This window comes from Hevea brasiliensis, chromosome 13, assembly GCF_030052815.1.
Source record: "Hevea brasiliensis isolate MT/VB/25A 57/8 chromosome 13, ASM3005281v1, whole genome shotgun sequence".
Classification (NCBI taxonomy): domain Eukaryota; kingdom Viridiplantae; phylum Streptophyta; class Magnoliopsida; order Malpighiales; family Euphorbiaceae; genus Hevea; species Hevea brasiliensis.
The window spans coordinates 79,593,372-79,621,035 of NC_079505.1; the positions used below are offsets into that span (position 1 = coordinate 79,593,372).

Genomic DNA, 27,664 nt, shown 5'->3' on the forward strand with positions numbered 1-27,664 from the left:
AGGTGGGAGAAAGCAAGCAACTACTCCCTGTAATAGCTGCCAAACAAAGTAAAAGGAAGGAAGTCTACGGTTTTCTCTCTCTCTCTCTCTCTCTCTCAGAGTCAATGTCTGTTGCCATCTCTGTGCGTGTGAAAATAACAGCCGCAGGTTCTCTCTCCCGTGGAGTCGGGGGCACCTAAATCATTTTCATTGAGTTGGGTTTGCCTCAATCCTAGTTACTTAATTCCACTGCTTTCTCTGCTGTGGTGAAGCAAACCGTTCCATCTCATATCACATAGCAAACTTTTGGCTTTCTTTTTGCACTCACTTGATAGCTTTCTTTGTTGCTATCTGCGCTGTTTATACCCTCTTTTTTTTTTTTCCCCATTTGCTTCTGTGCTTCCTTAATTCGTTCTTATACTCAAAATTTTCATTGAACACACGTGCGGTCTTATTCTCTTTCAGTCACTTTTTATGATTTTTCTTCTGCTTAATTTTTCTGGGTTTTGTGCTATCTCTGATGGGTTTTCTTGTTTTGATACATTTGGTATCTCAGAAATTGAGTTTCTAGTGAATTGGAGACTTAAAAGGAGAGTCTTTGTCGGGCTTTTTCTTTAGGTATTCAGGTGGGGATTTTTGTGGGTAGAGTGTACAGTGCCTCAGCAAGATTTTTCAATGTTTACTGTCACTAGTGGTTTAGGTTGCAATTTAATTTGGTATTTGCCTTTTTGGGTAAAGGGTGTATAAGAGAGAACAATTTTTGTTTCTAATCTCTTAAACAGTGATTCTATAGTATTGCAATGCACTCTTGGAGCTATGTTCCTGGAGGGAAGGGGTTTGTATCCAATGAAACATTTTCATCTTCGGATGCTATTGCCAAAAGCAAAAATGCGTTGATGGATTGGGATTTGAAAACTACTTGTAGTTTTGGCAACAACGTGGTCGTCTCAAGTCAACAAGCTATTGAGAATCATGGTTTTCGGGAATTGACTTATCAAGAATTGATGGGAAAACAATTACCTGATAATTCAATTGGGGATGCTTTGAGTGGCCAGGTTGATGGTGGAAAAATCATCACTCCTTTTATGGTTAACACAAATGCTTTTTCTGTGGAGGATGAGTCCTCCTCCGGACTTTCTAGCTCTGTTGTGGACTCTAACAGTAGGGATTCTTCGTTCATTGATTTGAAGCTGGGAAGGTTTGGTGATCCCGCTGATGGTCAGAATTCCAGAATTTCCAAAGGCGCATCTATTCTGTCTTCATCTGAGTCATCTGCGCCTCCGAAGAGAGTGAGACTGGGAGTCAATTCCCAAACTCCCCATTGCCAAGTTCATGGTTGTAATAAGGATCTCAGCTCTTCAAAAGAATATCACAAGAGACATAAAGTCTGTGAAGTTCACTCTAAGACTGCCAAAGTTATTGTGAACGGAATGGAACAGAGATTTTGTCAACAATGCAGCAGGTATATTTTTTTGCTCTTTGAGAATTCACTTTGAATTGCTGATGAAGGATCAAAATTGATAAATGTGAATAGCAAACCTTAATTCTTGAAACAGCCAACCCAACCATACTGTGTCATGTTTTCAGTTCCTTTATCAAATGTGGACGCAAGGAAATCCAAGTTGAGCTCCTTCCTGTGCCTTTTTTTTTCTAGAAAGTGTAATTTTCTTGAAATCGGAGTCTCTTACTTTTTTGTGATCATTTTATTTTATTGTTTTTTAGTTTCACTTTTCCTCCTTTATCTTGTTGAGTATCTTTTCCTCCTTTATCTTGCTGAGTTGGTTTATCCTAATCTTTTAAAAGACATGTGATGTATCACCAGTTATTTGGGGTACTACATAAATAATACTTTTAAGTACTAAATAAACCTGTTTATCTATTCATGTGGATGGCTTTCCTTAGTTAAAAAAGAAAAAAAGATCCAAATATGTCTAGATGAATCTATTAGCATTCGCTTGCGGGAGTTCTCTGTTTGAGATTTAGGAAAAACTAAATGTGAATTCAAATTTTGGTTGGTGGTAGCGCTACTCTGATGCATGAGTTGAGTCTTATTGCTGCTATAATGTGTACTAGCTTTTGACTGCCCAGGTTTCATTTGCTGGTTGAATTTGATGATGGTAAACGCAGCTGTCGTAAACGTCTTGCAGGCCACAATGAGCGTCGGAGAAAGCCTCAAGTTGGTATTCACTCTGGAAGGACTGAGAGGCTACTTCAGTCGTACAATGGTCAAACATCCATATTATCTAATTTCTTTTCATTAATATAATTTCTCTATTTTACTATATAATAGTTGACTTCTAAGTTCTAATCCCTCTATTTTACTTTTCAACTATTTAAGCTGTTTATCATTTCATGAAATGCTATTTTAGGTTGGTAGGCTGAATCTTGGTGGGGGAAGTTTGTGCGGAGAATCTTAAATTTTCCTTAGATGAATTTGAGACCCAAGAAATTTTTTTAGATGTTCAATTACTTCTGGAAGATTAACTAAGCTAACTCTTTTGAAATATAATCCTTTTCTGATACTTGAGTAGTTGTAGGAGCTATTTGTTCTCACACTAATGCATATTAACTTCTCTCATATGATTCAGTTGTTTGGCAGTTAAAACATGCATTAATGGAGATGTATGAGGTAGTCAGACTTGGTCAGAAAAGTTGCAAACTACTTGATTCTTTGTAAATATATACCATTTTAATTCTGTAATCAGAGTAATACATTATTGGCATTTTAGAAATTCATCGACACATTAGAAGAACTCCCAGTATTTGGTGGTTTTAATGTTTTTCAGTGTATGAAATCTTATAATCTAACTTAACAGCTTTTCTCCTCCCCTGATTTTTGCCTCTGGGATTTTTACTTGTTTCATGCATTAAACCTACTTGGCATTAAGAAAACTAATTTAGCATTTTCTAATTTTTCATGCATTAATAATTGCATGGAAACATGCTTATCCATTCTGAAAACCTGAATATAGATTTGTATCTTTGAAGGTGTTTTCACAGTACGAGTATCGCTATATTGTTGCACCTAAATATATGTTTGTACCTTTGGATTTTGTTGCATCTCCTGGAAGATCTGAAACTGCAAAGTTATGGTTTCACTGTGCGGATATAAAGCAAAAGCATTTTGATATATGATTTGAATGACAATGAAATCAAAAGCAATTTTCTGAATATTTGTTTGTGATTACAAAAAAACCATAGTTTACACAATTGTTTAAGCCTTTGTAGTGCAAATATAAAGCACAGTTCTAATTTTCTGGATAAGTTGCTTGAGTACTTGCTTAGGTCCCGTTGAAAATTTCACTCCAGGGTCTTACTTAGTAGGCTTCACAACCTTATACCTGAGACCTTGTTGGTGTTGATTTATCATAGGCATCATGATTCGACACATGCTTGCATGGGTCCAGCACCTGATTCAGCCATCTCAATGTAAAATACAGTGTGATTGTTTTCTAGGTATAGCTGCAAAAGATTAACGGCTTCTTCTACCAAGCAACACCGTATGGTTTCACAGTTCTAGAGCAACTGCTTGTTGCTAAAATGCTAAAGATTAGGACAACATCAAGAATGCCCCTTCCATAACCGTGCAGGGGTAGTGCTTGCACTTAGTAATGCACCTAGAAATTGTAATTTACAAGTCCAATATAAATTTAGTTTCATGTTTTTCAAATGTACTCTTGATAGTTCTAGTGAGAATCTATCTTGTGGAAAAACACATCTATTACTTGAGGTTTTGGGGCATTTATTTTTCCAAGTGAATGATAAACTATGATATAAGACAGCTCACTGTGTCTAGTGTTGGCAGATTTATGTAGCAACAAAGCTGGGATTCTAACAAACAAAGAATTGAGTGATCAATATTAATCCTTGTCTGCTGCAATATCTAATAGAATAGATTCCAAAATTTTCCATTACTTTAATCATCATTATAATGTTGACTCTCATAATCAACTGTAGTATTTCACTCTTTAGAAAAGTTACCAGTGATGGTATAACACTCATCACTGGTAATGATGGGATCTTAAGTGGGAATGGCAGGTAAATTGCTGTCCTGAAGGCAAAAGCTGTGAGAGGGATGATGGGAACTTTGACATGTTTGACTGTGAGATTTAGGATTCACATTTATAGCATAATCTGCTTAACATAGTATTGTATATTTGGAATTAATGCCAAATTTATCTAGTTTCTCCACGGTTATATGTTATAATTTGTTAGTAATTTTATTGCATTTGATGTTGGAATTTCTCAGAATTCCAGAAATCCTTGAAGTATATATTTTATGCCCTCTACTGTTCTAGAATTATGACATGTAAGTGTTCCATAGAATATTCCTATTGTATGTAGCCTATGCCAATTATTGCAGTTACGTTCCCTTAAAAAAAAAAAAAAGAATTGCAGTTATGATATCCTGAAAACCAGATTTTTTTTCAAATATTGTGCAGGCTTTGCCACCAGCAAATTTCACGGCACTGCATTAGCGTCTTTTATCTGTCAAGATATACTTCCTACTGGCGCATTGCATTCTGAGAAATATGGAACAAATGATTGGTGCAAGCACATAAAAGTTGAAGATGGGTCTGATTTTAGTCCACTAGCATCAATTCCAGTCACAAGTGGGTATCTGCATTCAAAAACCCTCTTCCCTTCTGATAACTTGGATAAAGTATTTATTATTTTTCATGATATTGAAGCTGCTACTTCAACAGGAAGCATTTTCATTGCGAGCGCTAGTCAATATCCAAATGATTTGGGAGGCTCAAATTCTGATTCACGTTCATTAATCCAGGACCCCTCATTGGGATATGAAGACCTCACTGCTTTTGATACAGTATCAACCATTCAAGGACTATCAGGGATCACAAGCTCTAGTTGTGCTCTCTCTCTTCTGTCATCCCAATCACACAATTATTTAAGTCATTCATCAGGAATTTCTATGGCCTGCCCATTGTTAGTTCCAGGTAGCAATACCCATTATGGTGTGAATCAAGTTTCTGAAAAGCTAACAGGTGATAGTTCTCAGGCTTCCACAAGCGTGGTGCCAAACAAGTTCTCTTCATCAGGAGCAAGTTCTGCAGAAGGAAGCCAATTAGGCTCCATACTGATATCTGATGGTAGTGATGCTATTAATTTTGATCTCACTGATGGGATTTACCAGGGCTCAAATTTTATGAATGCGGAGGATCATCTTTCCTGTGAAGATGGCACCACCATTGACCTGCTTCAGCTATCATCACAGCTTCAGCAAGTAGAACATCAGAAGCAATCCATGCAAGCGAAGCAGGAAAATGATGCTTTCTGCTGGCCACATATCACTTAAGCGCTTTGCAAAAAAGGTACCTGCTTAAATCCCTTGAAAATGTCAATTATATTTTCTAATTTGACATCCGAAGTGTTTTTCTTGGAAGGATGAAGATTAGTTTCTTCAAAATGAATTCTCTTTGCTTCTCACATTGAGCTCGATGTGATCTGAGTCATCTGACTAAAAGGAAAAGCTGCTGTTAAAAGTTAATGCAACAAATATTATAACATCAAAATTGAAATTTATAAATGGCTTTAAGAAGTAGTGTGTTAGCCTGATAGATCTTCAAGGTTCCCACTTGTTGAATAAATGTTTATATTTTTCCTTCTCTAAGTAAAAATTTAGGACACGTCACAAAAAAAAAAAAAAAAATTCTTGGGCTTCTAACGTTTATTTCTCTCTTTTGTACCCATTCAACATGTTAACACATGACTTTCCCTTGCTTAAACAATTTCTTGGATGAGGTATTCTTCTGTTTAATGATGTTTGACATTAGCAGAAAGAAAGCAGGTTATTCATCTTTATTCTACAGCTATCAATGTTATCATCATCCTGTTGGGGTTAGAGTATACATAAGGTGGGTCAGTAATACACTTCTAAAGTTATGTATAGACAGGAAGTAAAATTTCTTTTGAGCAAAATCAAAATAGTAGCTTATAATGCTACTGCAATTGCCATCACTGATAGGCCAATTGATAAAAAGAAATAGACTTTCAAATTTTATAGGTATTTATAGTATAGTAACTATTCCTACTATTGTTAGAATATGGAATCTCAAAGTAAGAAAATGTTAAAGCAATCTAACTACAAATACAAAATCAACTCTAACTAGGAAATTCTAAATAATAGAATTCCTAAATAATTAAAATACTATTTTCAAATTAAATTTCCTGAATAATAAGAACTTGAACTTCCTAATCATGATATAAAATCTGAATGAAATATTTTAATTTTACAATTAAAAGTTAAATAACTATAATTCTTAAATCTAGTTTTCCTTGACTACATCATTCTCTAAACTCAACCTCAAGCTTTGTAGTGTTGAAGAATCAATAACTGAATTCAGGAACTAAGCAACTCTATCTTCTTGGATTGTAGTAATAAGATTGAAATGAAGAACTCCATTCTTTCCTTCACATCCAGTGATCCACTGAAACATCTTGTAGTCATTAATTTTAGCTTGTAGTCTTTGAATTTCTCCCATATAAAATCTCATTAAAAACACAATTTGGATCTGTGATCATGCTTCAAATATTCATTTTCACCACAATTGACGTCAAAAATGGAATTTGGATGTTGAAAGTAGAAGGAAAGGGTTTTGCCAAATTTATTGACGTGCTAGGGTTGCTGACTTGGCATCATTGGGTAACATGGCACTGATGTGGCTAAGGGTGTGCAATCGGCCGATTTAATTCTGAATCGAACTAAATGAAAAAAATCGATGAATCAAATCGGAAAAAACCAAAGATTTGAAATGCATTTGAAATTAAACCGAACCAAAATGAATTATGAAGGTTAATTGAACTGAAATATTTCGGTTCGGTTTAGTCGATAGGTTCTTCTCCCACTTTGCCAGATCCATTCTTTTCCTTTGACGCCTTCACAAAATTTAGATGTTCCCTGTCACAGTTTCTCATTTAAATGAAAATTTGGAGCAATCAAATAACCATTCTTCAACAATCCCAAACTTTTAACCTTTTTTGTTTGTTGAAACAAACTTTTAACAGTTAAATAAATCAATATTTTCTTCAAACAAAGTCTAAAAAGTCCACAATCAAACAAACCTTAATTTTACCCAAACAAACTCAAAATAAACCCAACGATCAAACAAAACAAATAGTCAAACAAACCTAAATTTGAAATTGGAATATTTCAATATTTCTTCTCCTCCATTTGCCATTGAAGCGAGTCACTTATGTAGAACAAAGAACAAAACAAGGATTAATTCTTAGAAAAGAGAACTAATTTTTAACAATTTTATTATTCTCAATTAGTAATCATTGTCTAAAGCTACTAAATGATGGAAAATTAGCTCTTTTTATAGAGCTTCCTACTCTAATCAATTTAGGAATAGAAAACCTAATCAACTCTAATTAGGAATACTAAATAAGATAAATTATGAAATAATAGACTTAATAATAATAAAATTCTTAAACAATAAAAGCTCTTTAAATTTCCTAATTCTATAGTAATTAAAATTCTTAAATGAAATTCTAAACTTCCTATTATGCATTAGTCATAGGCATGAAAATGCCGTCATAGGTAATCTGGAGATCTGAACTTGGAGCTTCATATGGAAATCTCAGGTCCAAGGTCACGGTGCCTTTTCAAACTTTGTTTAGGGAATTCTGGAGATTTTGACATGTAGATGTGGAGACGTGGGTTTAGATACAGAATGGAGATCTAGACTTGGACTTAGATACAGAGAGGAAGATGGAATTATGGAACAAAAGTGGCTTAGGGCTCTGAGGGAGAAAGGGAGGAAGAGAGGTGAGAGCATCTGAGCATGCCTCTGGATATGAATGAATGATCGAGGGGTAGGGATGAGGCGTGAGTGGATTGAAGACTGGAATTAGAGACAGTTTATATACAAGTAATAAAAAGCATAACATTATATATATATATATATATATATATAGAGAGAGAGAGAGAGAGAGAGAGAGAGAGAGAGAGAGAGAGAGAGAGAGAGAGAGAGAGAGAGAGGTTTGTTACCTTAATAACTGAACTGAAATATCAAATCTTTGAAAATTACTAACCGAAATTGAATTGATTTACCAAAAAACAAACTGAAAAAATGAATAAAATCAAGTGGCGTGGCAACTGATGTGGCAAAGAGCAAGTAGAGGATCAGGTGCTAACAGAAGCAAACAAGCATGATCTCAATTGAGTTTATGGGCCAATTGAACCTGACTTGCGCATGTTGGCGTGTGGATGGTCGGGCACCCAATCCATCAACGGCAACACACTAATTGGTGTGTGGCGAACCACTAGTGAGGTGTAGAAGTTGGTTTGTTGGGCTGAATGTGATTCAGGTTGAAACCCGACTTGGACGAAACTGGGTTTTTGGGCAGATTCTGGCTGTCGAATTTACGTCAGAACTAGGAAGAGCTGCCTTCTGGTGCTGGGCTATGGCATGGTGGTGGCGGCACAGCTGTTCAGTGAAAATGAAGTGGTGGTTTGTGAGGCATAGTGGTGAGGGTTAGGGAAAAAACAAAAGTTTAGGCTTTCTCTGATTAATTTCAAGGTATAGTTGAGGGTCAGAAAAATGAAGGGCAGGAAAAGACGAGAGGGCACAGTGGTGAAGGAAGAACAATCCGCAAAGAAGAGAACACAAAAGTTCAGATTGCTTTCTCTAATTCATAGGTTGAATGCTTTAAGGGCTCTAATGCCAAATTGATATAGAACACACAACACTCAAATGGGGAAAAAGAAATAAACTCTCAGATTTTATTAATTCTCATTTGTCAATAATAATCATAATAAGTTCTAATAAAATATCTAGATGACATATGTCTTTGTAGTTTAATAATTAATTCTACTAGTATTAAGATTAGAAATCTAAAATAAGAAAATATTAAACCAATCTAACCAGAAACATAAAGCCAACAATAAATCTAGAATTCTAAACAATAGAATTGCCATATAATTAAAATACCACTTCCTAATTAAATTTTCTAATAATAGAAGCCTAAATTTCCTAATTATAATATAAAATCCGAATGATCTTAATTTTATAATTAAAAATTAAATAAAAATAATTTCTAAATCTGGTTTTAATTGACTGCATTACCCCTGTGGCATTTAAATCCTTTACCTCTTTTACAAGAAAACACTCCAAGATTAGCAGTAGTATGAAGGAGCGGAAGCATGAAAAATTATTAGATTAGAACATTGAATTCAAAAATTTTCTTCTAAGGTCTCATGCATCATGCAAGATTCAATTTTTACCTATTGATTTCAATGTTCAATTGCATATTAAAACTCTTTTAATATGTATTTGGATCTATGTTTGCCATTTAAGATTTTTAGAATTAACAGATTAATTCATTAGAACCCTAGATTAAATCAAGAACATGTGCACTAACTTTTTGATGCACTGTAGTTGTGTTTGGTACCTTTGTGAAGTACCTAGGACCTCAGATGTTGTCCCTCTAGCTTGTCCGCACCAAGATTACCAATGGCAGCCCCTTGAACAGCTTCTCAAGCCTTTTCAATCAATTAGAAATTAAGGTTTTGCCTTTAGAGATGTTATAGATGTATATAGGACACTAGAAACGATTTCTAGGAATTTTAATTCAAGAGAATGTTGGCAATTCTCTTTGAATTGATGAGAGATGAAGAAGAAGAGATGAAGAAGAAGACAAGGGTGGCGGCACCTCTTTTAGAAAATCAGATTGCATTTTTGTTCTTTCATCCTTTCTCTTATATAGCTAGGTCATCACTTAAAATCCTTGCCACATGTCATCTTCTGATTGGCTCTTAGTTTAATTGACCCAATCACATTGTGCCAAGTGTCAAACTTAGATTTAATCTTGACTTTGATCATCTTACATGATTAAAAGATAAATGACAAGCTTATGTGTAGTGCCATGTGTCACCATCTCATGGTGCCACATGTCACCCTGTGAAATGACCAAATTACCCTTGTGTTTTAATTTTGAGTTCTCAACCCAAAATAATTATTTCTCCTCATCTAATCAATTTATATCAAATATAAATTAATTAATTAATCTCTATTAATTAATTTTTCATGATTAAATTCATATTTAAACACTTTAAATATAAATTTAATTTATACTATACATCCAATAACCTAGATTTGGTTTTAAGCCATGCTAGGGACTTTGCAATCTAATTGCAAACCAAACCTATTTAATTAATCAATTAAACTCTTCAAATAATTAATTAAATTACATTTAGCTTGGTGATTACTTGTGTATGTGTGTGACTCACTAGGCTCATCACTAATTGGCAATGAGATATGATATTAACTCTTAATATCATCAGAACTCTTTCTTACCATAAATGATTTCTCTAAATCATTTTATGCACCTCATAGACCATGGTTAACACCTAGCATAGCATGCCATGGCTACCCAATTAGTAATAAGAAATACCTTAAATGAACCTTTTATCATATGTTACAATGCACTAGAATCTCTCTGTTACAAAATCTCAATTCGAGCTGGAGTCATGGTTTATGTCAAACCCCAATTGCTATGAATATTATGTTCTCTTTTAATTCCAGTTATTGATTAAAAAGATTTTCTCATCAGAAACTCTTTTCTGATTAAATCTATCTGTCCTGGCCAGGGACTTGAAACATCAAGAACAATTAAATGAACATAGGATTTTATTCTTATTTATTTAGGGTAACAGATTCCATCTTGATCAACACCTACCTCCATATATAACTAGTAGGATCAAACACATGCCCATATACCCATACACAGTACAAGTATGAAAGCAGTATTAAACTCAAACCACCTATATACAAGATAACTGTGCTATCTCAAGTCTAAAGATTATATACACTGATATGATTTATGACAATGCATTGACAAGAGTAAACTCCATGTGCTTGTTATAAATGTCACTGGTTCAGCCTACTTATCATGCATAAGTGCCTATCATGTTTGTTAGATGGCATGAGATTCACCATTCCATCTTATTTATATCTCATATAAATACATTGGGAACAAATATGAATACAATATTTCTAGATAAGTCATGTCCTGTGTGAAGTATCCTCGATTGTGAACCAATTTATGATACTTTGTGCTAGAAATACTGTCACTCATATTCTGAACAACTTAAGAATAAAATTTCTAATAAAATATCAATGGACCTTTTCTATTACACATAAATATATTATGTAAACGGAAACGTGAAAATGCCTTTTATTAATAAAACATGTACAAGATACATACTAAATGATATGCTCTAGGGCATATTACTAACAATCTCGCACTAGCACTAGAGCCATTCATTACAATATCTTAGACCCATCTTCTCAAGATGTCAGTCTAGCTGAGTTTGTGACATAGGCTTAGTGAATGGATCAGCTGGATTTTCAGCTGATGCTATTTTCTGCATGGTTACATCGTTTCGCCCAACTATTTCTCTGATAATGTGGTAGCGCCTTTCTATGTGTTTGAACTTCTGGTGAGACCGGGGTTCCTTAGCCTGTATGACTGCTCCATTGTTGTCACAATAGAGTGGAACTGCTGACTCAATGGAAGGAACTACTGCAAGTTCTGTCACGAACTTCTTTATCCAAACAGCTTCCTTTGCAGCATTTGATGCAGCAATATACTCAGCCTCTGTAGTGGAATCAGCAATCGTACTCTGTTTGGAACTCTTCCAACTGACTGCACCTCCATTACAAATGAACACATATTCAGAGGTAGACTTTCTATCATCGATATCTGATTGGAAATCAGAATCAGTATAACCATCCAATTGCAAGTCACCACCTCCATATATCAAGAATAAATCCTTAGTTCTTCTCAAGTACTTAAGGATATTCTTGACAGCTATCCAGTGTTCCAAACCTGGATTAGATTGATACCTGCTAGTCAAACTAACAGCATATGCGATATCCGGTCTAGTACACAACATTGCATATATCAAACTTCCAATAGCCGAAGCATATGGAATCCTGGCCATTTTATCTCTTTCTTCAGGTGCCTTTGGAGGCATCTCTTTGGAAAGGTGGATACCATGTCTCACTGGTAACAATCCTCTCTTGGAATTAAGCATGTTAAACCTCTTTAACACCTTTTCCAAGTATAGACTTTGGGATAAACCAATTATTCTTTTCGCTCTATCTCTATAAATGCGAATTCCAAAAATATAGGTTGCCTCCCCTAAGTCTTTCATGGAGAATGTATTTGACAACCATACCTTTACAGTTGTCAACATACCTATGTCATTACCTATCAACAGAATATCATCCACATATAAGACAAGGAAAGTGATAGCACTATTACTAACCTTCTTATATACACATGACTCATCCTCATTTTTGATAAAACCAAATGACTTAATGGCTTCATCAAAACAGATGTTCCAACTCCTCGAAGCTTGTTTCAACCCATAAATGGATCGCTTTAGCTTGCATACCTTGGAGCCATCTTGGGATTCAAAACCCTTAAGTTATTCAATGAAAATGTTTTCTTCAATGTATCTATTGAGAAAGCTGTTTTGACATCCATCTGCCAAATCTCATAATCATAGTATACAGCTATTGCTAATAGAATCCTAATTGATTTAAGCATGGCAACAGGCGAGAAAGCCTCCTCATAGTCAATTCCTTGCTTTTGGCAAAACCCTTTCGCTACTAGCTTTGCTTTATAGTTCTCTACCTTTCCATCAGAACCAATTTTCTTCTTGAAAACTCATTTGTTCCCTATAGGTACAATACCTTCAGGTGGGTCAACAAGATTCCAAACTTTATTCTTATAAATGGAATCAATCTCGGATTTCATAGCATCAATCCTTTTTGAAGAGTCTATATCTGATATAGCTTCTTCATAGGTAAGTGGATCATCTCCATGATCTACTTCTTCATGAGTAGACAATTCTTATTCTTATTCTTATTCTTATTCTTCTTCATGGAGAAAATTATATCTCATTGGTGGGTAAGAAATCCTGGTTGATCTGCGAGGAATTACAGTAGATGTTTCATCAACAGATATAGGTTGACTAGATGGATCTATATCCATCTGATCTGTTGGTTGGTCAGAATTCTCCAATTCTAACTCTATTTGCCTTCCTTTACCTCCTTCTTGAACAAACTTTTGTTCAAAAAATGTGGCATCTCTACTTACCACAACCTTTTGTGATGTAGGCAAATAAAAATAATATCCAAAACTCTCTTTTGGATATCCAACAAATCGACCCTTTTCTGATCTGGTTTTCAATTTATCAGTGTTAAGCTTTTTGATATAAGCTGGACAACCCCAAATCTTAACATGCTTAAGACTTGGTTTTCTTTCATGCCATATCTCATAAGGTGTGGAAGATACTGATTTTGATGGAATCCTATTCAGAGCATGCAAAGCTGATTCTAATGCAAATCCCCAAAAGGAGATTGGCATATCAGTATAGCTCATCATACTACGTACCATATCCAATAGGGTACGATTTCTCCTTTCAGATACACCATTCAGCTGTGGTGTTCCTGGAGGAGTCAGCTAGGAAACAATGCCATGTTCTTTCAAGTATTCATCAAATTCAGTACTCAAGTATTTACCTCCATGATCTGATCGAAGAGCTTTAATACTTTTTCCTGTTTGATTTTCTACTTCAGATTTAAATTCTTTAAATTTTTCAAAGGATTCATGTTTGTATTTCATCAAATACAAATACCCAAACATTGATTTATTATCAGTAAAGATAATAAAATAATGCAAACCGCCTCTAGCCATTTCTTTAAATGGATCACACATATCACTATGTATTAGCTCCAAAATATTTTCAGCTCTTAGCCCTTATCCATCAAAGGGTGATCTGGTCATTTTACCTTGAAGGCAGGATTCACAAGTTGGAGTAGGTTCAGAACCCAATGAGGATAGAATCTTCATTTTCTCTAGTTTTACAATCCTATCTTCTGCAACATGACCTAACCTTAAGTGCCAAATATATTTTGAACTTGAGTTGATTTTCATCATGGCATTGCATTCATTTAGATCACTTGCATTCAATTTGTGTTTATCATTATTATCCAAATAATAAAGACCATCATGCATATAACCCGAGCCAACATATTTATTTCCAAAATAAATATTGCAAATATCATCTGTGAACTGAAATTCATAACCATCTCTAGTAAAACTAGATATCGAAATGATGTTCTTAAAAGCATCAGGTACATATAAGATATTATTCAAATACAAAACATGTCCAGACATGTAAAAAGATTTAGATCCTATGGCTAAAGCTTCAACAGTTGAGCCCTCGCCAATCCGAAGTCTAACATCTCGAGAACGCAAGCTGCTACTGTTTACTAGTTCCTGCATATCATAAGAAATGTAAGAACTAGCACCAGTATCTAAAACCCAAGTTGTAGATGAACTATGAGTATCATCAGAATCTAAATAACAAGATAAGTACATACCTTTTGAAGGTGTATCCTTCTTGTCCTTCAGTGAAGCAAGATACCCTGGGCAGTTTCTTTTCCAGTGCCCATCCTGCTGGCAGTGGAAACACTTTCCTTTGCCTCCATTAGCTTTAGTCTTCCCTTTATGTTTAGCTATTTTCTTAGAAGGACCAGGAATTTGAGATTTCTTTTTCTTATTGGACTTTCCAGCAGAAGAAGATGCAATCAAAGCTACCTCTTTTCCTTTATTGTCTGGCATATTCTTTTGGGCAATAATCAGCATATTGATTAAACCAGCCAAAGTGCATTCCTGTTTAGTCATATGGAATTTTGTCACAAAATTCTCAAATGACTCAGGAAGGGACTGAAGGATCAAATTCGTTTGCAGTTGGAAATCCATGTTAAAGTCAAAATGTTTCAGCTGCTCAATCAGCCGAATCATCTTGTGGATATGATCCCCAACATTCTGTCCCTCAGACCACCTCATGCGGAATAGCTGTCTAGATATCTCATACCTAGCATTCCTACTGTGCTCACCATACAACTCTTGTAGGTGAAGGAGGATCTCACTCGCACTCTGCATGTTCTCATGCTGCTTCTGTAACTCATTACTCATAGAAGCAAGCATTTAACACTTGGCTCTCATATCATGCTCCTTCCACTTGTCCAAAGTTTCATGTTCCTCTTAAGTGGTCTCTAGAAGTAAGGGACCAGGAATATTTGAGTCTAGAACATATTATATATGTTCAAGGTTCAGGACAAGTTTCAAATTTCTTAGCCAATCAGATATATTAGATCCTATCAACCTATTGGATAGTGGTGGTGGTTGTTTGCTCATTATTATCAGAAAATAATCAGATTAATTAATAAATGTATCATGTATTTAACCAAAATGATTATGGTCTTTTAATCAAATTGGTCCTCCCACTAACTTAGCGAATCCTACATTTCCAAAGTAGAAAACGGAAATCCTAGTTGGATGGATTTCTAATGGGTGATTGAATTCTTATAATCCTATTGATTATCCTCAGTCACATCCATTATTGAAATTACAATAAACTATAAGTGAGCAACTACTTGCCTATCACATCTCACGTGAGGTTTAATCCTTTACCTAGCCCCTGATGCTCAAAATCTCAGGCACTTCCATTATTGACTTATCTTGCATTAGTTAAGTTGATCCCATTGAGCCAGTAAACATGCAAATAATTTTAATGTCCTCAGGCACATCCATTATTGGCCACCTAACCATTTACATATTTACAACATCTCATGCTTAACAATTATTCTTAAGAAAATCTCTTAAATTAATTGCATCATATGCAAGTATTTAAAATTTCTTAAAATAATTGCCTCATTGGAGGGCCCATGTTATAATTACTTTAATTATACCATTTCCAACTTAATCATTTGTTTGAAAGATTTTGTGGTCGTCCTAATTACTATTATGGTCTCATTTTGCACATTATCCATTTAGCATGCATATATCATATACTTGCATACAATCCCATACATCTCATGCATTCATGGATAAACAATAAATATGGTATGACCATGGACTTTCTAAGGTATTCAATTCTGAGCCACCAAGAATTGAATCAGGGCATTCCTAGGTGCATTTCATTCATTCATATTACAAGAGTTGCTGAAGGAGTACATAATCAACCATTGATCTTGAATTCCTCCCACTAGTCCCACCAATACTCTTGACCTCCTTGATCTTCTTGCAATCCAATTACATAGTAATTCTTGGCATACCAAGGCGAATTTACAAGAACCAAATAAATAAAATTACAATCCAAAAAATATTATAATCTTTATAATACATGCCACTAAAATAAATTAAAATTAATTAATTAATTTACAACCCAAAGAAACATAAAAGAAATAAATTCAATCACATTGGTCTTTTATTGTCCATGATCATCCATCATGCATATCACTATTTAACAATTAAATAAAATCACATTGGTCTTTTATTGTCCATGATCATCCATCATGCATATCACTATTTAACAATTAAATAAAACACACATACTTAAATTAAATTGAATATCTCATATTCAACTTAAAAATTCAAATTTGAATATGATTCAAACAAATTTAAAAATCCAAATTTGAATCACATTCAAACAAATTTAAAAATTCAGATTTGAATAACATTTAAACAACTTTAAAAATTCAGATTTGAATCAAAATTTAATTGTGTGATTAATACTCCTAATTAAACATTTTAATTAGTCATGAGCCTAATTATAGGCATTGAAACCAAGCCCACACTGAAATCCAAAAACCATGCGCATGGTTGAATGAACCAAACCATGCGCACCAATGGTGTTCTACACCTTGCCGCCACATTGTTGGTCCAACTAGCAATGAATCAATTATTTTATGATCAAATCACACAATTAAATCATATAATAAACAATCTAAATGGCAAATATAGTGGCTCTGATACCAATTGAAGGAGCGGAAGCATGAAAAATTATTAGATTAGAACATTAAATTCAAAAATTTTCTTCTAGGGTCTCATGCATTATGCAAGATTCAATTTTTACCTATTGATTTCAATGTTCAATTGCATATTAAAACTCTTTTAATATGTATTTAGATCTATGTTTGCCATTTAAGATTTTTAGAATTAACAGATTAATTCATTAGAACCCTAAATTAAATCAAGAACATGTGCACTAACCTTTTGATGCACTGTAGTTGTGTTTGTTACCTTTGTGAAGCACCTAGGACCCCAGATGTTGTCCCTCTAGCTTGTCCACACCAAGATCACCAATGACAGCCCCTTGAATAGCTTCTCAAGCCTTTTCAATCAATTAGAAATTAAGGTTTTGCCTTTAAAGATGTTATAGATGTATATAGGACACTAGAAACGATTTCTAGCAATTTTAGTTCAAGAGAATGTTAGCAATTCTCTTTGAATTGATGAGAGATGAAGAAGAGGACAAGGGTGGCGGCACCTCTTTTAGAAAATCAGATTGCATTTTTGTTCTTTCATCATTTCCCTTATATAGCTAGGTCATCACTTAAAACCCTTGCTACATGTCATCTTCTGATTGACTCTTAGTTTAATTGACCCAATCACATTGTGCCAAGTGTCAAACTTAGATTTAATCTTAACTTTGATCATTTTACATTATTAAAAGACAAATGGCAAGCTTATGTGTAGTGCCATGTGTCACCATCTCATGGTGCCACATGTCACCTTGTGAAATGACCAAATTACCCTTGTATTTTAATTTTGAGTTCTCAATCCAAAATAATTATTTCTCCTCTTCTAATCAATTTATATCAAATATAAATTAATTAATTAATCACTATTAATTAATTTCTCATGATTAAATTCATATTTAAACACTTTAAATATAAATTTAACTTATACTATACATCCAATAACCTAAATTTGGTTTCAAGCCATGCTAGGGACTTTGCAATCTAATTGCAAACCAAACTTATTTAATTAATCAATTAAACTATTTAACTAATTAATTAAATCACATTTAACTTGGTGATTACTTGTGTATGTGTGTGACTCACTAGGCTCATCACTAATTGGCAATGAGATATGATATTAACTCTTAATATCATTAGAACTCTTTCTTACCATAAATGATTTCTCTAAATCATTTTATGCACCTCATAGACCATGGTTAACACCTAGCATAGCATGCCATGGCTACCCAATTAGTAAGGAATACCTTAAATGAACCTTTTATCATATGTTACCATGCACTAGAATCTCTCTGTTATAAAATTCCAATTCAAGCTGGAGTCATGGTTTATGTCAAACCTCATTTGCTATGAAAATTATGTTCTCTTTTAATTCAAGTTCTTGATTAAAAAGATTTTCTCATCAAAAACTCTTTTCTGATTAAATCTATCTGTCCTGGCCAGGAACTTGAAACATCAAGAACAATTAAATGAACATAGGATTTTATCCCTATTTACTTAGGGTAACAAATTCCATCTTGATCAACACCTACCTCCATATATAACTAGTAGGAGCCAACACATACTCATATACTCATACACAGTACAAGTATGAAAATAGTATCAAACTCAAACCACCTATATACAAGATAACTGCGCTATCTCAGGTCTAAAGATTATATACACCGATATGATTTATGACAATGCATTGACAAGAGTAAACTCCATGTGCTTCTCATAAATGTCACTGGTTCGGCCTACTTATCATGCATAAGTTCCTATCATGTTTGTTAGATGGCATGAGATTCACCATTCCATCTTATTTATATCTCATTTAAATACATTGGGAACAAATATGAATACAATCTTTCTGAATAAGTCATATCCTGTGTGAAGTATCCTCGATTGTGAACCAATTTATGATACTTTGTGCTAGAAATACTGTCACTCATATTCTTAACAACTTAAGAATAGAATTTCTAACAAAATATCAATGGACCTTTTCTATTACACATAAATATATTGTGTAAACGTAAAAGTGAAAATGTCTTTTATTAATAAAACATATACAAGATACATACTAAATGATATGCTCTAGGGTATACTACTAACATAGTATACCACCACCTCTGCTGTTGCCATATCTGCCAACACTAAGTTACCATCTCTATAGCTTGCACATCCTTCACTGTCATGTCTTAAACATTCACTGCTTACGTCAACAGAGTTCAGGTGTCTGCATCATTCACTGCTGACATCTGTTAGATCACAGGATCAACTATTGCTGCATTGAGTGCTAGGAAAACAAATACAAGAAACATTGAAGCATGCATGTGTGTCTTATTTGTCTATGATGCCACTTAAAATGGTGACTTTTTCCATCGTATCTAGTAATAACCAAGTATGGTTAGAAGTCACTTATATCAGCCCATTGGAAATATTAGACGAGAATACTTTTATTATGAGCCTAAGTAGCACAAGATGCCTATTCTTTCTCCATTAATGCATGACTTGTATGTTATGTTGGTTGCCCTACTAAACACTAAATCATTAATGTTTAGGTATTTGCTTGGTTCTGCTTTATATGATTTTCAGTTATCTCATATAACTGCAATCATATCTTCAAATGATGGTTTCTTGAAAAACCCTTGTTGTCATCATAGTGGCCCTATATATGCAATAAAATGAAGAACTTGCCAAGTTAAATGAGCTTCATTCTCAATTCATTTGGTAAATATTTTGCTTGGTTTGGCACAGGGAGCAGGTAGCTGAGTATGTGGTAGCTTCAGTGTCATTTACACTGGATTTCTAAAGCAGCATAAACTGGAATGATACAGAGCAAAGCAAGAGAAAGTTTATGCAACCGTTCTCGCATGTTGATGCATAAACTGATGATCTTTCTGCAACATAAATAATTTCATTAGCAATTCAACTTTCTGCATTTGTGCCCTTTGAATAGAGAGAAAATCATTGGATTTTATGTTGCTTTATTCATTATCCTATTGCATATGATTGTGCAAGTCTCATATTCAACTCAATTAATCTAGTCAGATAGCCATTACCGCTGTGGTTTAACAACTGTAGATTAATAGACTCATCAGCTTTTCCCAAATAATTAAATCTGCTGGAGCTTAGAAGCAGGAAAAGCTGACAGATTTCAGTTAGAAAATTCGTTCGCCTCTTACCACAAACTCAATAAAAAGAAAACATTGGATATGATTAAGTCAAATCACCAGTTGTTTTGAAGCAAAAGGCATGTTTGATTCATAAAATTTTAGGAGCACCATTTATTATCAATTCTGGAAGATTGTAATGCATGCAGAGATACATGATTTGAAACAATCTGAAAGTGGTGTTCCTAATTGTTATTTCAATGGGCAAGTACAGAACCCATCTACACACGTGCTTTTCTCCCACAAACATTTGCCCTTGCAGTCAGCATCCGTAGAACATGGAATTGGCAAAGAGCCTCTCTTCTTCTCAACTATTTCAGTTGTTCTTGAAAATGTCAAAACTATAAAAAGCAACATCATTAGTTTCTTGCAGCAAAACACAGATTCTAATGCATATTTGAAAAGGGTATAATTTTATTAATTTCAAAGAACACTAAATCTGAATCTGCTCACAAATAAAAAGCTTAGAAATGACTTCCAACCTGATGGAGTGACCAAGAGCATGACCAAAAAGGCCAACTTGAACGAGACATTCTCCATGATTTTGCAGCCTATGAAGTTTGAAACTTTATATTGACAAGATTTATAGGGTGATCAAGGAAAGCAGCTAAGGAAGGTGTATTAATCCCAGTGTAGGGCTCAGATTACATATTGGCCATACTTGGCAAGAGAGATTTTGGGTAAGTAAATATAAAAGGCAATATATTTTGAGAGAATCTATCAATTTGGCATATATAGAGAAAAATTCAATGTATTTTATCAATTTTATCTGTACTAAAATCCCTCAAAAATGAAAGATTTGAAGTCCACGTTCACTTTCATTTGAATAAGAGTAGAATTTTGCCTCTTTTAAAAATAAATAAATAAATAGAGCTACCTTTGATTCTTAGAATGAGGGAAAAATAGCTGTTTAGCATTGAGGTGAGAGCCAAAACTTTTATTTTAAATATCATTTTAAATGTTATTAAAAAAAAGTAATTTAAAAAAATTTAAATAATTTAAGATATTTACAAGCTAAAACTCATTATGCAAAACCCTCAAAAATGGAAGATTTGACAATAAAATTCAAATTGAAGTAAAATAGCTATTAATTTTTATTATTAATCGTTGATTTGAAATTTCTTATCATTTTATATGATTTTGATGGATTTTTTTTTTTAAATTGAATAAGAAAAAAATAAAAAATAATTTTAAACTAAAATAGAAAAATGATACTTAGCATTTGCTAACAAAGTAGCTAGTATGCCAATAACTTGACAATTTATATTAAAAATTTAGCTAAAATAATACCATTTTTTTAACAAGGAAAAAAAAAAAGAACTTGAACATTTACCTCTTACATTACAAAATTTACTTAATAAATCAAACATATTTCTCAACATAAATTTAAGAAGACTATATAATTTAATCCTAAAATTTAGTTTAATTAATATGTGAATGTGCTCTATATTTTCTTTTATAAATCTGATAATTACAACGTGAATGAATTACATTTAACTGAATTGAAAAAGTAAATTTAATTATCTTTTTTAAAAAGGAAAAAGGAATGCAACATAATGGAAGTAAAGGTATAATTGGATTCATAAAATTATTGGAAGCACCATTTGTTTTCATTTTCATAGTTGAAAGGGGATTGATCTTCATCTTCTGCATCATTATTCAAAGAAAAATATGAGGAGGAGGAGGAGGTGCTCTTTATGCTAATATTATTATAAGGGACAAGTACAGAATCCATCAACGCAGGTGCTTTTCTCCCACATGCACTTGTTCTTGCAGTTGTCATCAGTAGTACATCGAACTGGCAACATTCCTCTCTTACCAGCTATGGCCATTGGCACCAAACCTGCCAAGTAAATAATACATTTTTTAATTAATTACCCACTTATTTAAGCAACCCAGAAACAGAGATTTTAATACGATATGCATAAAAACTTATAAAAACCTGATGTTGCAACTAAAAGTATGAGCACAAAGGCAAACTTGAATGAGAAATTCTCCATGCTTGGTACAGGGTAAAGGTTAATTTGGTTACAGTAGCAGACAATTGATTTATAGTTTGAGAAATGCAAATTAAGAATTATCCCGTTGGAATCGGTCTTCTTTCTGTGAATCAATTGGTCTTCATACGGTTGAGAATGGGTCTTCCCGTGCAGAAATTCTTGGACGAGTCTTCCTATGATTAGGAATAACCATGCACTAGAGGCTGCGGCTATGAAAAATCATTTTTATTTTTAGTAAATTTTTTATTATTCCGTTTGATTATGCTGCTAAAGTGATTTTTCAAATGAAATGTGAAATTTATAGCGTAATATCACTTTCTTTCAAAAAAAAAAATAAATTCTTATTTTATTATATTACAAGATAAATATTTATACTGGTTGATTCAATAGTTAAAAGTATACAATAAAAATTTTGTGTCTTCGCTCTTTCAATTATTAGAGGTAAGTATTCAGTTTAAACCGAATTAAATTAAATCGAACCAAATCGAATTAAATTATGAAAATGAAATTACATATTTTAAAAACCAAACTGAACCGAAATGAATAAAAAATTGAATCAAACCGAATCACTCTATTTCAGTTCAATTCTGTTCAAATTGATCGATTTTATTTTTGATTGATTTTTAATTTAGACTTGATTTTCAAATTATTTAGCCTAATTTTGACTTTGATTTGAACCTAATAACCATTAATCAATGAAATTAAACAATTTATATATCTATAATCAAATATAATTAATAAATTCTCTATAAAAATAAATCAATTCAAAAATCAATTCAATTCGATTTAATTCGATTTGAATATATAAAATTACTATTCGATTGGATTTAATCAATTTTTTCTCTTCAAAACCGAACTGAACCGAAATAACTGAAATTTTTATAATATAAAATCGAACCAAACCAAACCAATTAAATTTTAAAACCGAACTGATTAAATCGAATTGATTCAATTTGATTCGATTTTTTAATTTGATCCGAAATCTGCTCATCTCCACTCCCAATTCAACTTAAAAGACCAAAAAAAAAGCAATGTACAGCTTCCCAGTAAATATGACAGTACCAGTAAGGGGCAGAGGGCCCTTTGCTTAATCATGATGTCTTTGACTTGTTCTGGTATGAACAGAGTATAAAACCTAAATTATCCAGTTGGTATTGAAGTACTTGCAGTTTGAAAAGCCAAAGAAATTGGAACTTTTTCTCTCAAGGAAATTTCACACTTGATGACAATGATTCATCAGTCAAGAGTTTTTATTTTTGGCAAATCAGCATTTGAATAATTACCAAAAGACAAAAGGAGAAGCCTAACTAACAATTTAACCAGCAAAACACTACTGCCATTAAAGCAATCAACCCAATCATTGTTAATATAAATCAACAATAATAACAAAATCTACTTCAATACACAAATGCATCATTCTAAATTTATAATAATCAGATAAATATTAACTTTTTACTCCACCTGCAAAATAATTAATCCAAGCTTCAAAGAGTAAAGCTTGGTTAAATGGGCTCAAGCCTGGGACTATTAATGAGATGATAACATCTCTGACCTGATACCTGCTATAGCGTTCCTGCTATCAAGAATTCGATTTTCCAGTACCATCGGCCAATTCACCAGAATTCCCTGATGAGTTTAGCTCATCCCATGCTTCAATCCATGTGACCATGGCATCTGCTAGCTTGATGAAGTATTCATCAACTTTACCAAGTTTTGCCCTAACTTGCTTGGATAGTTCAATGTAGCACTTCTGAACAGTGGTACAGTCCTTTGGAAGGACAGCAGACTGGAAAAAGGGGATCAGCTCTTCTTGCCAGTAGATTCCTTTGTATTCCTTTTTAAGGTTCACAAATGGGTTGCTTGCTTTGCTGTGATAGATGTAAGGCAATCCTGTCTTCACTCCAAAACCCAAGTGGTCACATATAACCTACAGAGTTGGTGGAAAAAAAAAAATTTGAGTTCCAACATACACAAAAATTTGATAAGTTGATTTGAAGCCTAAAAAGCAAGGTGTTAAACAAGACATGCATAAACCTTAGTGCACCAGCCAGCCCACATATCATCATAGCGTCCAATTGGCTGACCATCGCCCATGAGACCAAAGTACATTGCAGGACCAATCAATTCCCGGTTGAACGCCAGATTCATACCACACATGGGGAACAAGGTTCCCTTTGGTATTGTCATTACAGCATCCACATACCTACAGACAGATCAAATATTAAATCCTTCTATTAAATATTCATATATATACATGAGCTGAAACTAGTGACACATTAAGGATCTTCATACCTGGTGTTCCTCTCAAGAGGCTTGACAAGCTGCGTGGGGGCATCATAATCTGGAATGTTGAGCCAAAGGCCATGAGATACAGCTGTGGGGACACCCTCACGAAGGCTAAACGGATACCCACGGACAAAATCTGCGCCATTTCGGTATGGGTCATACAGGGTGTTGAAGAAAAATGGAGTGGATGGACTCAGAAGGTTCTTTATGTGCTGCTCAAGTGCATTAATATCTTTGCCAGAAGGATCTTTGGCAACCTGTAATTACAGAAGGGGTGCTCCACTTTAGATCAGATTCCTTAATTAAACTCAATGCAAAATATAAATATAAGGCATCCCTTCTAAGGAATTATTCAAACACTTAAACATGAATTAGAGAAATAGCTAAACAATTGATTTACAAGAACTAGATCCAAATTATTAGGGAAGATAATACGATATGTATCACAATATAATGCAAATACAAAAGACGAGAACCAAGAACCAAACTTGCTTCAACTTTCACTATCGCAAGTATAACAAAACAATAGAGGCCATTTTACACTGAAGAGTAATTAATTTGTCACTAAAATAATGAGATCAAGCAAATCTTCAAAAACCATATCTTTGATTATTCATAATGAAGTTTAATGTCAAGGCTCCAAACAACCGTGAGAATGGCTTATTGCATGTTACAATGGCACATAAATCAATTGAATTATTAAGATACCAAACAGATAAAACTTTAGAAGTTAAAACACAATGAAATTAGTCAAGCAACACCAGATCATCAATGCATGCAATGAAGAAGACAAATTGATACTTAGAGAACAAGCAGAAGTTCAAAAAACTATAACAAACCCAGATCCGAATAACAGAAAGAAGAAAGGGAAGTAGCACCAAATCATATCAAATCAAAATCCAAATTACCAAGCCCCACATACCCAACATCTAAAATAAATTAAAAAAATTCACACCAAATATAAAAATCCCAAAACCCTCCTCACTGACTATAACTAGAAACAGATAAACCCAAATTACATCCAGATCTTCATATGCAAAATTCAGAATTTCGTTCAAAACACAACTCAAACCAAAATTATACAGTGAGAAGGATCAAGGAGGGACTTACAAAGCAGTCATCATCAATGGTATAAACATACTTCTTCTTAGAAACCAAGTAGCCAAAGCACCTACAAGCAGAGTCCTTGAAGGAAATACAAGAAGCTTTGGGACCAAGAATCCTGTTAATATCATTCCTGTTGTGGAGCTCATAGTCGAAACCTTCAGGGACCTTAATGGTCTTTGAAGGGTCACCGTCCTGGACAATGATGAGATGGTATGGCTGAAAGAATGGCCTCCACATCTCCAAGAAATCGAGGTTTCTGATGGTAGGGATGACGATGTCGAGCTCATCTTTCAACAGAGGAGTCGGAGTCAGGGACACTGCTGTCTCGGCCATTGTGGTGAGTGCTTTGGATCAGATAAAGAAAGAGAGTTGAAGTTGAAGATTGATTGTGGCTGTGAGTTAGTACTTGTAGTGAGAGAAAATGTTTTGTACTGGGACTTGAGAGAATCCGCGTAAATCCAGCTAAGAAGACTTTTTTGTTTTTTCTCACGTCTTTTTTTTATTTATATTTATAAATTATTTTGTAATATAATATCTAATATCAAAAATCTATTTTCAATTTTTATAATAAAATATTTTTTTATAATTTTTAACCTTTTATTTTTAAAATAAATAATTCAAAAATATTTTAATTTATTTTTTTTATATGATACATTTATTACAACGAAAGAAAAATTATAAAATATTTTTATACATAAAAATTAAATAATTTTTTTATTTATCTTATTTATGATTGGAGATTTTTTTTTATTATTAGTAATTTTAGTTCATGTAATTATGTTTATGTTGATTCAATTGTTTAGTTTTAAGTTAATAATTAATCTTATCCCTTTTTAAAAAAAAATTAATTTTATCCCACTAATTTAAGAGGAAAGAGAAAAGGATGGCACGTGCAATGCAAGACCCCAATTTCGTGGAAGAAGGTGCTTGACCGGGGTGGTCGGCACCAGCCAGGCTTCCAATGAGAAAAGCTTTTTAAGGGACGACTCTTTCAAAGTCGCCGGCGGTGGCTTTGATCTTTGTAGAATCAAAAATCCCAATACGGGGACCAGCATAGCATCCTAATGGACGCCCGCATTACTCATCGTACACGTGGCATCTGAAAGCGAGATTCTTACTCTGCTGCAACTAGCTAGCTAATAGCTATGCCTACGTGAATATTTTAGAAAGTTCAGCTTCTTGGAATTTCTCCGAAATAAATCTTGGTTTTCGATGGTAGCATCACCGTCTGAACTTTGCTGGGAATGTTAAATGTTTCTCTGATTGAACTTAACCAGTAAATCATAGTGGAAGAGGCGAATTTCATTCGTTTTCCGCGCGCATTACCTGAAAAAATCAAAGCAGATAATCAACTGCAGCACAGACGAGTTGATTGGAATTTGAACATATGCTGCATTTGTTTTTGTTAGCTTGGAATTTGGATTAATTTACCTTTACCTTTACATTTTCATGTTACATGATGTTTGCTATAGTTGATTGGCAGGTGAAAGACTTGTGTGCTGGTTTCTGAACCTCAGAAATGCAGCACATTTGGTGTCCAAGGAATTGGTACATTTTAAGAAAATGGCAATGCATTTGTAGTTAATAAGCTATTGTAGCTCTTATTTAATTTGAAAAGATCATGGTTTTGTCAAAGTATTTTCTATATCAGGTTGGATTAGTATGCCAAAATTTTTCAGGTTTTACTACTAATATTATTCTAACATAATTAAAAAAAAAATTCAGTCTAACCTAATTTAATCAAATAACTGAATACGTATTACAAACTGAATACACATTACCCATTACTCACATGACAAATTCAAATTCTCATTCTTAGTAAAAAAACAAATAATAATAAAATTTAATGAGCAATAACATATCTTTTGAGATTAGATTAGTTTTATTAAAACCAGTCCGCTCCGTCTTAGATTGATTCAAATAGACAGAGAACTTTTACCACAAGCCACCGTCTGAGCTGTATTTATTTAAATTTTCTAAAGAATAAATTAAAACAATATTATAATATATACCCAAAAAATTAAATTTTTTGGTTCTTAGGGTTCTCATGATACAAACCATAAAAGACGGATTTTTCTTAATTTGCTGTTTAATTAACTTAAAATTAAATCAGTTTCAAACGAAAAAAATATTAAAACTTACAATTAACCGTTCCCCAAAAATATCAAAGCATATGGTTTGGATTACCAATTAATTCCTACTTTTTTCTCACCATCCAAACACAATTGAGAAAAGGAAAATATAAAACAAAATCCAATCACCATCAATCAAAAAA

General features: G+C 33.5%; 2 protein-coding genes and 1 long non-coding RNA gene across 5 annotated transcripts; 1 reads left to right on the forward strand and 2 right to left on the reverse strand.

The window, feature by feature from the left end:
* On the forward strand, nucleotides 1–19,901 carry LOC110660764 (squamosa promoter-binding-like protein 6). Of its 3 annotated transcripts, none has more exons than XM_021819190.2 (5): nucleotides 2–1,441; nucleotides 2,068–2,204; nucleotides 4,422–4,592; nucleotides 4,671–5,312; nucleotides 19,581–19,901. In XM_021819190.2, the coding sequence occupies exons 1-4, from the start codon at nucleotides 780–782 to the stop codon at nucleotides 5,294–5,296; spliced, it is 1,596 nt and encodes a 531-aa protein (XP_021674882.2). In that variant the 5' UTR covers nucleotides 2–779; the 3' UTR covers nucleotides 5,297–5,312; nucleotides 19,581–19,901. The 3 variants fall into 3 exon arrangements, with proteins under 3 accessions (XP_021674880.2, XP_021674882.2, XP_021674883.2); XM_021819191.2 differs by having other exon boundaries at nucleotides 5–1,441; nucleotides 4,686–5,312; XM_021819188.2 differs by having other exon boundaries at nucleotides 1–1,441; nucleotides 4,422–5,312.
* Nucleotides 19,902–21,426: 1,525 nt separating this feature from the next.
* Nucleotides 21,427–23,000, reverse strand: LOC110660686 (uncharacterized). The gene is made up of 2 exons (XR_002495984.2): nucleotides 21,939–23,000; nucleotides 21,427–21,839 (listed from the first exon to the last, which is right to left on the reverse strand). It is a non-coding gene; the product is annotated as an uncharacterized LOC110660686 (long non-coding RNA).
* Nucleotides 23,001–23,310: 310 nt separating this feature from the next.
* Nucleotides 23,311–25,841, reverse strand: LOC110660765 (UDP-arabinopyranose mutase 3). Its single transcript, XM_021819192.2, has 4 exons — nucleotides 25,393–25,841; nucleotides 24,289–24,539; nucleotides 24,031–24,199; nucleotides 23,311–23,923 (listed from the first exon to the last, which is right to left on the reverse strand). Exons 1-4 carry the CDS (start codon nucleotides 25,720–25,722, stop codon nucleotides 23,576–23,578), a joined length of 1,098 nt encoding a protein of 365 aa, XP_021674884.1. The 5' UTR covers nucleotides 25,723–25,841; the 3' UTR covers nucleotides 23,311–23,575.
* Nucleotides 25,842–27,664: the final 1,823 nt, after the last annotated feature.